The sequence below is a fragment of the Dufourea novaeangliae genome, unplaced genomic scaffold (assembly GCF_001272555.1).
Source record: "Dufourea novaeangliae isolate 0120121106 unplaced genomic scaffold, ASM127255v1 scaffold11, whole genome shotgun sequence".
NCBI lineage: Eukaryota > Metazoa > Arthropoda > Insecta > Hymenoptera > Halictidae > Dufourea > Dufourea novaeangliae.
The window spans coordinates 3,335,013-3,347,845 of NW_015373895.1; the positions used below are offsets into that span (position 1 = coordinate 3,335,013).

Here is a 12,833-nt window from a genome sequence, read left to right on the forward strand (position 1 = left end):
ATCGAAAATAATATATCACGTGATAGTGATACATCATCTCACGAATCGTCTAATACATATGATGGTAATAAAGATTTAACAAACAACATGCGTGTATTAAAAAACTAGGTGGCGTGGGCAAACGTTCGTACGAATCAATGTGGTATTAAATCAGCCGAAAATATTATTTCTGTGAAATCCAGTGATACGAGATATGTTTTAATCAAGAGGTACAGACATAAAGTCTACATTTCTTTTATACTTTCCGCAACATATTATGAAAATAATTTTAGGAAATTCTAATTCCGAGGGAAGAAGAAAGTTGGGTGAAAATTTCCACCAAATATTCATTTCTGAGTTGGAAACATATTTTGGTCTACTCATTTTGGCTGACGTTGACAAATCGAATGGAGAAGCAACCGGCGCTTTATGGGATAAAGATAGAGATAAGCCTATTTTGAGAGCCACGATGTCTGCAAAGATGTTAGGAAATTTCTAGAGTGATTAGATTTGACAATAAAACATCACGGTCTACTAGACGACAAATAGATAAAGTAGCACCTATTCGTGAGTTATGGAACAATTGGGTTGACATATTACCAAAATGATACAATCCTAAATAGAATATTATTGTACTATCGATGAACAACTATACTACTACATTCAGAGAAATGCCCTTTTCGTCAATAATTCCAACTAAACCCTCCAACTATGAAATCAAAATTTGGACTTTGTACGACTAAGAAAATTAGTATGCACACAATTTAGAAATACATATACATGTACAGGTAAATTCCCATCCGCACCGTTTCAGACACTGTCGATAACGCCATCACCTGAGCTGTTCTCTCCCAAAGTTCATTCAATCTTTCATTTCCAGAATCTCTATGATACTTCACATATTTAAACGTAACATATTAAACGTTATACTTTACATATTTAAATGTTAAAACATATTAAACTCGCGAAACTATCATCGTCAACCATTTTCAAAACACCTTTAGTCTTTCATTGGAATATTTTCCGCAATTGCTTTATACGGCCTAATCTGTACAATTGATACCATATTTCGGACTGTCACATCTGCTAAATATTCGAGATATGTACCTTTAAACTTAGAAAACTATTATACATCGGACTCGAAAATTTGGTCATTCCCGTATGCGTGGTAAAACTGGAACACATATGAACCGGCTCTTACCACTGACTCGTGCGACAATACGGATACTGGTGAGTAATCAAACGGTCCAGACGTGCTTACACATCTGACGAGGAATCTGAACAGTTCAAGCCAAGTTCGGCCACAGCAAGGCGTTGAAACCGAAGGTTTTTTCCAAGCAGTCTGATGATGTTTCAAACTCCAAACAGTCCGATGACGTTGCTGAAACGTTTCAAACCTCAAGCCGCAAACAGCGGCCAAGCGACTCGAGGTGGTGGGGAATCGGAGACTCCGCAGACTGTTATTTGTCGATGTCCTCTTTGAGTGACGAGAAAGTAAAATGACTGCATAGTTACAGTTCGCTTGCACGTGTTCTTAAGGGGTCATGCTCAGTCAGAAATTTTCAAAAAATCGACTTTTCACTTTCTACATTTTCTTTAAGTACAACATCTCAAGAATATTCTGTGCAAGTTTCAAGGTAATCCAAATAAAAATAACAGAGTTACAGACGTTAAAAAATGAACATTTTATATAAGTGTAAGCTTGACTTGAAACTTTAAACGCGTTTTTCTCGAAATTATATTTTTCTAATCGGTGATCACTATTTTTCGAAAACTACTGTGTCGATTTACATGAAGCTTTTTGCGCCTTCTTTCAAATCAGAAAAACTTGTCCTTGAACGAAGGATTCTTTTGTTCGTTCCATACTTTTTTTTTAATTGACTAACAACGAGTGATTTTTTAGGTGAAAATCGCACTTTTTCAGGAAAACGCCCGCTATTTTGTTCCTAATCAATATTTCGAAAAACCCCACGTTCAAGGACAAGATTGGTTCTTCCATTACATAAATCTTCCTGAATCTTTAATTTCAGATGAACCGTTACGAAGTTACAGTGATCAAGGCAGACCACTTTTTGTGAAGAGACATCCGGGAGATCGCTCACCATTTATTTACTAATAAATATTTTTAAATAAAAAAATTACCTTATAATCTAGAAACTGCAATCTTTGAAACACAAACACATTTTTTGAAAAAGATCCTATAGTTTTCGAGAAAAAAATTCCTAAAGAACACTCTTTTTTCGGCCTCCTGGCTGAGCATGACCCCTTAAAAATTATTACATTATATTGATTATTTCTACACATTATATTACATTTTGTACCACACGATCTATGCGTAGTGAGTGAGTGTGTGACTTTACACAGTTTTATTACACTGTTTCAAACATTTAAATATGTTCTTACAAGCTTGTGTGTTTGGATTCTTGATTAAGTATTCTATTTGGAGGGGTAATTGGAGTTCAAGTTTTCTCAGAATGTTAAATAAGTCTATTCTTTGACTGTTCTAGAGACAGCACTGCCATATTAAGTGGTTTAGGTCTTCTTGTCCTTGAGTGCATTCACACATAGGGTTAACTTCTGTACCTATTCTAGCAACAGAAGCTGCTAGGTTGTAGTGATCGGCTCTACATCTATTAAAAATTACGATGAATTCACGAGATAGATTACATTTGTCCTGTCGTTGCTCGTACAACTTTCTGGTTCCGACGTTTGCGTGCCTTCGGAACGGATCTCGGAGAGGACCGTCGTCTGTCGCATCGAAAACGAACGTTCTCGAATATTCTATAGTAATGTATACAGACGGGGGTCCTCGCAGTTCCGAGAACTTTCGTCCTGGCAGTTGAAACGCACCTTATCGTGGTGCGGATTGACATGTTCGCCGGTAGGTCGACCCAACGGTCTGCCAATAAATAAATTTATCGAGTAGCTAGGACTTTGGAATGTGTCATCACTATTTGGTAAGTTTGCAGTGGTTCGAGAGTTTGGAGTTTGAAACGTTATCAGAATGTTCGGAAGAGACCTTCCGTTCGAACAGTTCGCCGTGATCAGACTCGACCTGAACTATTTAGGTTGCTTGTCAGATGTTTATTAGACAAAACATATTTGGAACAGTCTGTTTGAAAATTTTTAAATTTTTAAAATGACAATTTTAAAGATTTCATTATAGTGTAGTTCGCCGAATACCGTGAATAAATTAATATTAAAAATTGAAATCGTCCGAGGGTTTTCACAGTTATATTCTAATTGCATTGACCGAGCGAGACAAAAATAAGTATCCAACTTACCGTCCTGAAACGGGCCGTCGTGACAAAGTTCCATAATCATCTTATTGGTATCTGCGTAGAGATTACTGAAGTGTTCTCTTTGATTTTCCTGCAGGCAGTCCAACGTGAACGTTTGGACGCATTTCATGCTATTCTCCAACTCCCTGCATAAACAAGAAAGAGTGATTGAAGCAGGTATGAAAGCATAATGGTAATTAGAATTCCGAGTTGTACGGGTAGGGGTACGACGAAACTTCGAAGTCTTAATATAACGGGTGCGTTCCGGTGAATTGACTTTCAACGAGTCGAGTCGGAATGAAGATACAAATTGTCCAGTTTACAACGAGGAAACATTTCAACTCGTCGCCCGAGCAGTTCTTTTACTTGTACAGGTAAAAAATATCCTCGTCGTAAAAGAGCCGTTCCGGCGACTTTTTCGATTTCGACAATGGCATTACTGTAATTACGATCTCTAATAAATAAAGGCTCATTATAAAAGAAGAATTATTTATTTACAGAGGAAGAGTATTTATCTTTAACACATCTTTCCTTTTCCATGGTCCTATCACGTTTCTATATAATCTAAAAATACTTGAACGTGCCATAAAACTGTGTCAGAGACAAGAACTAACACCCTGTCAGACTAACCCTGGATTAAGATTTTTCCGTAAAACCGTTTGTTCTCTCTTATTTCGACAATATAATTCCCAAATTTCATACGCTTGGGTAGGAGCGCAGAAAACCGCAGTAAAATTTTCTAATCGTGGGAATTCATGAGTTTCCGTAACGGCGTGCACGATTCGCGAAATCACGTGCAACCGTACGTTTCAACGTTTTATATCCACACACGAGAGCGCGTTATCGTTCCGCCGCTTGATTTCACCGGGTTTCCAAAATTCGCTGAAAATGCTGTCCGAATATTTCTCGTATCGGTCTCTTTTCGACATGAACACGGATACGATTTATTCGAGCAGAGTCGCTCGATTTCGTTGGTTGATACTCATTCTTGGAACATCCCCACACTATTTAATAATCCTTTCACTGATCACAAGATCGTAAATGGTTGCATTCGCGACTGACAATGAGTGAACCAAAAAAACAGAATTAATAAACATCTTTATGATTTCCATCCACAGAATTAAAAATCTCTGCAGGGGATTCAAGTTGTACTAATTGTAAGTGTTCTTTGAAATGATAATATTCCTGAAGCTTCAGTTCTGACAAAGACCAACTGAAACCCCGAATGAAAAAACATACGTATTCATTTTTACTTTGTTTTTCCTAAACGTAACGATGCAAATTTTTGTTCTCGTGGGACTTATAAAAGATCAGTACAATGCTCTGTAAAAATGAGTAATCTATACAAAGTTTTAAATGTTTCATTTGACAGACCGCTTTATTATTGTTATTACAAAAACGAGTGACCACAGTGATCAACCGTAAATGATCTTTTCACATCTGTTCCTTTAAATTTATTTAAAGCGGCGGTCACAATTGAATTTAAATTTGTTCTTCACAATTCTGTACCTCTCTATAGAATTAAATAAGTTCTTACATATGTACTTCCCTTTTCAAGTAGTTTCATAAGAGTATAGACGTTTTTTAGTCAGTCACACATATCGGTCAATGTCTAACTACCTGTTTCAAATCATATTCCATCACATTTGTGTTTTTAATTATCAAAAGTCATACATCATGTTTAGTGCATCATTATACTGGTAATTTCTCAAATCCGTTACAGTTTTTTAAAGCTTAACATAACGAATACACCGAAGGTATGGTAATTTCTAAAGAATTCATGGCATTAATACATTAGAATTACACTTACGAAATCATTTTCGTAACTACTAAAATCGTAAAGAGAATCAATGCATGATAAGTATGTAACATTTTATTACTTGTAACAATTTCTTGAATTAAATGAATAATACTATATCCAAAATCTACTTTCCGTGTAAAAGTTTCCGTTTACAAAAGTAAATAAAAATTTTATCAATTAACCTCTGTTCGAATAATTTGAAATAACTCAGATCATTTGTTTCATTTATCGTATAAAAGTAGCTGAGTTATTCGTAATGCAAATTTTTACCGGAACGAGAGTCGAATTAATTATTACACTTTTAAATAATTCGTTTTATTCGCATTTTTGCGAATGATCATTTAATGCTCACAACTCACGTATTCATGATGTTATCTTAAAAATGTTCAGAACTGTTCATTGTCATTTCATTTTAAAAATTAATTTCGTTTCATCGACAACGGGAAATGAAAATTTTGTACTTTATGACCTGAAATTCGGTTCTATATTTGAATAACAGCTCGATACGTATAAAACAGACGCGCACAAATATTTTGAAGCAATTCATATTGACTGTATAAATGAAATAAATATTGCGACCTGGAGACACAAGTTATTAGTGGAATGAAACATCAAGCGTTTGACGTTTAATTCTATTTTTTAAAAAAACGTTTGCGAGCGTGTTCTTGATATTAAATTTTTGTTAGAGTGCTAATAATATTTAGAAGATTAGCATGTTTCTATACTTTTCTAATAAAACAGTTGGAGAAAAGATTTTAAAAAGAAAGGTAACCAATTTCGTGACATTGCAGCAGGTTATTTTTCTGTGTTTAAAGTTTAATTTGCAACTCTTGTCTTTGATAACACGTACAACTGTTCTCAATGAATTAGAAATACATTTTCTTGCGGAGTGACATAAAACCGTGTACAGCAAGCTTTAATTTTTTTTTGTGCAAATTGGGTTGGCTTTAACCAAACTTGGTAGTTTCCGAATGAAAAATAGTGAAAAGTTCCTTGAAAAAATATTTACTATGTATGAAAAATAAATGCAATGAAAATAATTTCAAAAACTACGCGCCACTAAAATTTTATTAACAAAAGAATTTTATACCCAAGTACCCGACAAAGAACTACTCGAAGCTCAGAAGAAATGTTGAAATCGTTCATTCCTAAAACCTTCTACAAATTAGTTAAGGGGCTCATTAAATTCCTTTTTAGCTCTCGAGCTGGTTTCCCTGAGTTGTACAGCCAAGAAAATAAAGGAACAATCAATAAAAACCGACGAATTACGTATTCGAAAACACGTTTAACTCCCATTAAAGTTTCGTCGATTCATTTAATTATCGGTACAATCCAGTCGAAAAACTCAGTCCCCCAAACTACCGAAACTGTAACAACGTTAAGTAACCAAGAATTTTCGAGGTCCGTGTTGAAGTTCAACAGTGGCTCGATCGAAAACTATCCGCAGCTCCCGCTGAATGTTTCCGCATTGCAGACAAAAGTCACAATCCCGGAGTGAAGACATCGTAAGCATATACATACGGTAATAACAAACAAAAATACGCAAATCAAATAATTAAATTACTGCACTAATTATGCTTAATTCTTCTTAATAAAAAAAAGTATGAGCATTAACTTAACTAAAAAGAAATACAGAAGTGACAAAATTAATTCTGTACTTCAAATAGTAATTGTTTGATAACCAACTTTCTAAATATGTACTTAGAAGAATCAGCCAAGCAAATTCCTTTATACAATTTCTCTGCAAGCCGTTGGTTACAACGCCAATCCAATGGGATTAACTATACACCAAGTAGTATCGATGCGATGTGAAAAATGTTCAAAATCATTATAAGTACATGGGGAAACGAAAAGTGTCGAAATGAAATCGAATCATGGAATACACGGGGGGTCCCACGTATAATTGTAGCCACAAAATTTCAGGACTTTCCTTGAACTTTACAAAAAAATATGTTAGACAAACGGTGTGTAATACTGTATTTAAGTGTGCATAATTTTCGTAAATCATAGTTTCTTCGTCTGCATTTTTTGCGAAACTTGCTGTAGATTATCGAACATTTGATTTCCGGGTGAACAACTTGCGTGGATCACCCTGTGTATGTACATGAATGATCTGGTAAGAATTTTTCAGAAAGCTTCCCTTTAATATTCATTTTAAGCGATCTACGGAATACAATACCATAAAAAGATTGCTTCGCGAAAAAGCTTTTATTATTCAATGTTAAAATTTCCTCGTTGATAATTGGAAATCAGTGTATTCTTATGAAGTAACGGACGAAATGAATTAATTCAAATGCACCACCACAAACTTAAACGATTCAGTTAATTTATAATCTTGTGAAAACTTACGGGCACATCTGGCGCAGATACATTTTCGAACGAGCGAAGCTCAAGTCGTTGCTGTTCATTCTTTCGAGGGGTCTGACACACTTCGTCAATCCTGCCTGGCCGCACTCTTGGCTCGCATCTGCACTCCGGCAACTGCCAAGTACTGGAAGAAAAAACAACAGAATGTTAACGTCAGAAAAGGAAAAATTAAATCAGCAGTTAAGTGTCTAAAGGCAGCCGTACATTTGAGAGTTTCTCGCGCAAGTCGCGCTCGAGAGTACTGTCACGACATACAACAAACACAGACAGTTGGCATACAGTATACAGTTGAACGATCCACTCGCGAGAAGTACTCTCGAGACCAACTCGCGACAGTCAATAATATTCTATCCGACATAGTGTACCAGAACGCCGTTTTTGGAGTTCAGAAGCTTAATTTGGGTGTAAAAATGGGCATATCAAAACCAAACTTGGTAAGCATGTATTTAATGTTCATATTTATTTAAAAAAAAATAAAAAATTAATAAGTAATGTTTGTTAATAATAATTTTTTTATAAACAAAGAAAATAATTTTGTTTTACGGAGTTATCATTGTCAATTACAAGTTCTAGTATATCGTTCTCGAAAATTAATGGACTTTCATCAAAATTTTTCTTCTGAATTACGAAATTGCGGATATTAAACAGTCAGAGAATGCTAGTAATGTTTGCAAGAAATCAGTAATTGTTTCAATTCAGGACAATTTTTTATAAATTTGTATAAACATTAGATGTATTCACCGTGTTCCACATAGCTTGAAAATTCGAAATTATGTTGAAAAAAAAAAGTTTATTTGCAAATGTTTTGCAGAAATGAGGTTTAGCGGTAAATAACTATTAGCGGTAAAAAATATTTTTGTTTAGGCGTAAAATGGCGCACTTGGAACTAATCGTAATTCAATACATCAATAAATCCATAGTTATTTACCGCTAAACCTCATTTCTGCAAAACATTTGCAAATAAACTTTTTTTTTTCAATATAATTTCGAAATTTAAAGCTATGTGGAACACGGTGAATACATCTAATGTTTCTACAAATTAATAAAAAATTGTACTGAACTGAAACAATTACTGACTTCTTCCATACATTACTAGCATTCTCTGATTGTTTAATATCCGCAATTTCGTTATCCAGAAGAAAAATGTTGATAGAAGTCCATTAATTTTCGAGAATGATATACGAAAACTTGTAATTGACAATAATAACTCTGTAAAAAATGTTTATTTTGTTTATAAAAAAATGATTATGAAAACATTATTTATTAATTTTTTAGTTTTTTAAGAAATATGAACATGAAATACATGCTTACCAAGTTTGGTTTTGATATTCCTCTTTTTACACCCAAATTAAGCTTCTGAACTCCTAAATCGGCGTTCTGGACCACTGCGCGACAGTCGCTCGTCGAGAACGAAACAATTTCGTATTCCTGCGAGAATCGTCGCGCGAGAAACAATTGGTGTGAAAACGAGATCAATAATTTAATTAGTGTATACGAAGAAAATTCCATACTATAATTTCCACGTCCATAATCACTATCTTACGTCACGCTTAGACGAAACTCTGGTCACTACACGCGAGAGTTTAGTGGATACGATTCTGAGAGTTCTGTCAGACAGTAAACTTGGCGAGCGTTCTAGCGATTATCTGAGAGTAAATATTCTTAAAGTTACTTTCAAATGGAAACACAACGTGACAGTACTCTCGAGCGCAACCCGCGCGAGAAACTCTCAAATGGACGGCTTAAGATAACAAAAGGGATGTTTCTGTAATTAATTATTAATCGATAGAAATGATAATATGGCTTGTTTTGTGACATCGTTGAGTAGGTCTCTCCGTTCAGATATATTCTTGTTTGTGATGTATCAGCTGGTACTGTAAGTTGAATGTCGTATGTATCACATTTATTTCCTACGTGAACCCTTCATCAACCTCGATGCGTTGAAAGCATTCATAATAATCGCCAGCTGCAAACCACCTGATGCACCATGATTGAACGATTATAGTTGTTTGAAAATTTAACAACAAATCGGTATGAAACAGCTAATATTTTATATTTATATTTATAGTAATTTATTTTAATTATTATAAATTAGAGTACCCAAGCCACTGGTCTCTGCTTCTTGACTGTCAGTGCGTACGTGTGGTCTACTGCTCCTTGTCAGCTGATCGTTAACTGCTAAGTCGAGTTCGTTTAACTGCTAATATCTCGAAAATGGAGCTTCAGATTACAAAACGGTGAAGGACTTTTCGATTTGTATTTGCATCAGGAATATACCCGTGTTGCGGATTCTCTTATTTTTTTGGGACACCTTGTAATACTATTAGTATTATTATTACAAATATCCACGACCTTTCCTAACAAAATGTCGATAACATTAAACGAAAACTTTCTATAAGCAGTCGATTGAAACCCATGATAAAAGTAAAAAGTATATTGGAAGGACAGAGAAGATGCTGGGAGACAGCCTTCAAACGCTTTCGATTTGATCTTAAGAGAGCCGCTTCCGTTTAATCTCTTCTGCCATCGTTTCCCTTGTAAGTTATTATTATTCTTTGAAAGGTAGGGCTACAACAGAAAAGTCGATCTTGTTCTCCATCAAACTCTCACCACAAATTAATAGCAATTTTCCTTCAATCGAACCAGTTCCGTATCAGTTGGTCAACTAAAAAACGTAATTTATTTCTTTCAAGTTATTAATTTACCAGTAAAATTTTTGTACACCACAACAAATATATTAAGTATATACATCTAACTATAATTATAAATATCTAACAGATCGTGCATTACTTATTTTTTGTTAAATTTCAAGTTTATAAGGTTATTATAAATTACGTATTTGAAGACATTAAGTGCAAGGATATTAAAATCTTACGCTGAGAGTATTAATAACTCCGATAGTTCCTTTAGAAGACTTGAATCTCTGAGGTTAATCTAGACTATCTAAAAACTTCTTAATCTTGAAGAATGTTCTTGAGGAACTTTTTTAAAATCACAAGAAATTAAAAAGCTCTAGAAACTTTGAGACTGCCCAGAGAAAGTACTAGAAATGATCTTGATAAGTAATTTGATGTTTTTGAAAATTTAAAGCATTAATAATGAGTTTGATTGTTGTTACCTTCGGAACAGAAGAAGCGAAAGTTTTTTGGTTGTTTTGAACTCTTGTTTTGAACTGTTGTGATTATCCCCCTAATGGAGCGTACAAGAGGAAATGACGACTGCGAGGAGATGGAAAAAACGCTTTCGTTGAACGTAGAAAAGGCGAAGGTGCACCTACCATAAACGCCGGGAAGTTGCAGGAAGGGTGTACAATTCACAATTATGCATATGTACGCAAAGTTACTGCAGTATTTGCCGCCCGCTTTATGAAATTAAGTTATTATTTTGTTACGCGGAAAGAGACAATTAGGAATTTTGCAATGAGAGAAGACATCAGCCATCGAAGCGTAATAAAAGAAACTGCATATACTATAACAATTTTCTGCATAAACAGGACAATTACAGTAGAAGTCCATTTACCCGAACCCGTCGAAGGGCATAACGGTCCATACAGCTGAATAGTTCATAAAATATACGCACAAGAAGCAGGTATTGCAAACATTAACTGAACAGTATTCTCAAAAGTACCCAACATTAAGAAATGACATCAAAGGGCAAAACTTTTCTTACAATACAAACCGCAATATACAAGCAACAATTAGTAGAATTAGGATAGGTCATACGGCTCTAATCCACTCACACATACTAGAAAAACAGGAACGGTCAAACCTCGATCAATGCAATATATCAAACATCATCAATCACATCATACTGGAATGCAAAAACTACGACACCGAAAGAAGAATAGCAAATCTGCCAAACATCAAAAATTCGTTGATGGATGGATCAATGATTCGTTGTTAATGAAACTTTTACTAGTATATTGATGAGATTTTTCTGATTAAAATGATACCAAATGTGACATAATTTGTATCATATTTTCTCATATAGAAACTGTTAATAGTTCATATTAGTTCATTATCGATTTTGATAAATCATTAGTAAATATGACGCAAATTGTGTCGTGTTTGGTATCATTTTAATCAGAAAAATCTTACCAATTTGTTTATAAAAGCTTCATTCATAAAGAACCAAAAATAAAAAGGTTTAATCGTTGCATTAGTATTGTCTCACCGACACCCGGGAATGTAACCTTTTTATGGGCTCCCAACGTTCAGTCGTCGGCTCGTGAACGGGAAGCCGTCTCGGCGCGCTGCGGCAACAAAGTATGCGGTTGCCGAGTTCCACGGCCTTCCACTTTTACAAGTGGAAAAATTGCTTGAATTTGCATTAAAATCAAATACGAATTATTAAAGTTTTAGACATCTATACTTCGTAGAAAAAGGATAATTCCATGGAAATATCACCTAAACACTTGACTTATTACTTTAGTCAATTTTTTAACATCGCAGAACTGCACACGTACGACGATCTATTATATCCGTATAGATATGCATACTCCAAATATAAAAAAAGCCAACCGAAATCGAATGGACCAATCCTTTTTAGGAATGAAAAACTGAAAGCTGACTTTATCAATCAGTACGAATTTATAAATGATGAATCGGTGAATTGCATAAAACGTGAAATCTGCCGTCAGACCCTGTTCCATGAAAGCTTTCAGAACGAAGATAAATCCACGTTAGGTTCGACGCACACGAACGGCATGCGTTATTTTGCAGTCGCGTCGATTTGACGTCGTGTTCTGGCAGTACATTCATTTATAATTTATATGAAGCAATTCACATCAGGTTTCGGCGGCAACTTTGGGTCTTGTTTGCGTCAGTTTTGCAGCTGAAGCATACGAGCGGTCAAATAATTTTAAGAATTAGTAACATTTTTGATTACTTAAAGGAGCGTTTAATATTCTGTTTTCCGATTTAAGGGAAGATGAGATCAAGTTTTGTAACTACTTTAGAATGAGTGTGAAATCGTTTGATGAACTACATATAAAAATGAATAAAAACGTTTTCTTAAATAATAGAAGGTTAATGAACTTATAATAAATGAAGGGACTAATAATAATTAACAAAAAAGGTATCAAGATATATAAAACAGGAATGAAAAGAAAAAATAAAGAAGTAAAATAATAAACTTAAATACTTTTTCTATTTCTTTTGTCTTTGATAACATTTAAAACTTCTATTTTAAATTTTATTTTCTGATTGTAAATTCTTATTTTCTTATTAAAAGTCTTTATAATTGAAAGTAGTGATTGTAAAAATAATAAGTCTTCATTTGGTTTTTGTGACGTTTCTAGTATGTCATAAAATGAATCATCGTGTCTTCTGAAAGTCGTTTTCATTTTGATGCTGAGGCAATATTGCTTGTCCGTACAATAAATGACGTATACCGGATATCCGAAT

The 12,833-nt window shown here is 34.4% G+C and overlaps 1 protein-coding gene across 1 annotated transcript in view; it reads right to left on the minus strand.

Annotated features, from left to right (window-relative positions):
• The window catches only part of LOC107190138, a 62,286-nt gene that overhangs the window by 18,260 nt on the left and 31,193 nt on the right, over positions 1-12,833 (minus strand). The window contains exons 2-3 of the mRNA XM_015578893.1: positions 7,411-7,552; positions 3,264-3,406 (exon numbers count right to left, since the gene is read on the minus strand). Of these exons, the coding sequence (XP_015434379.1) occupies positions 3,264-3,406; positions 7,411-7,552 (285 nt within the window). The remainder of the gene's footprint in view (positions 1-3,263; positions 3,407-7,410; positions 7,553-12,833) is intronic.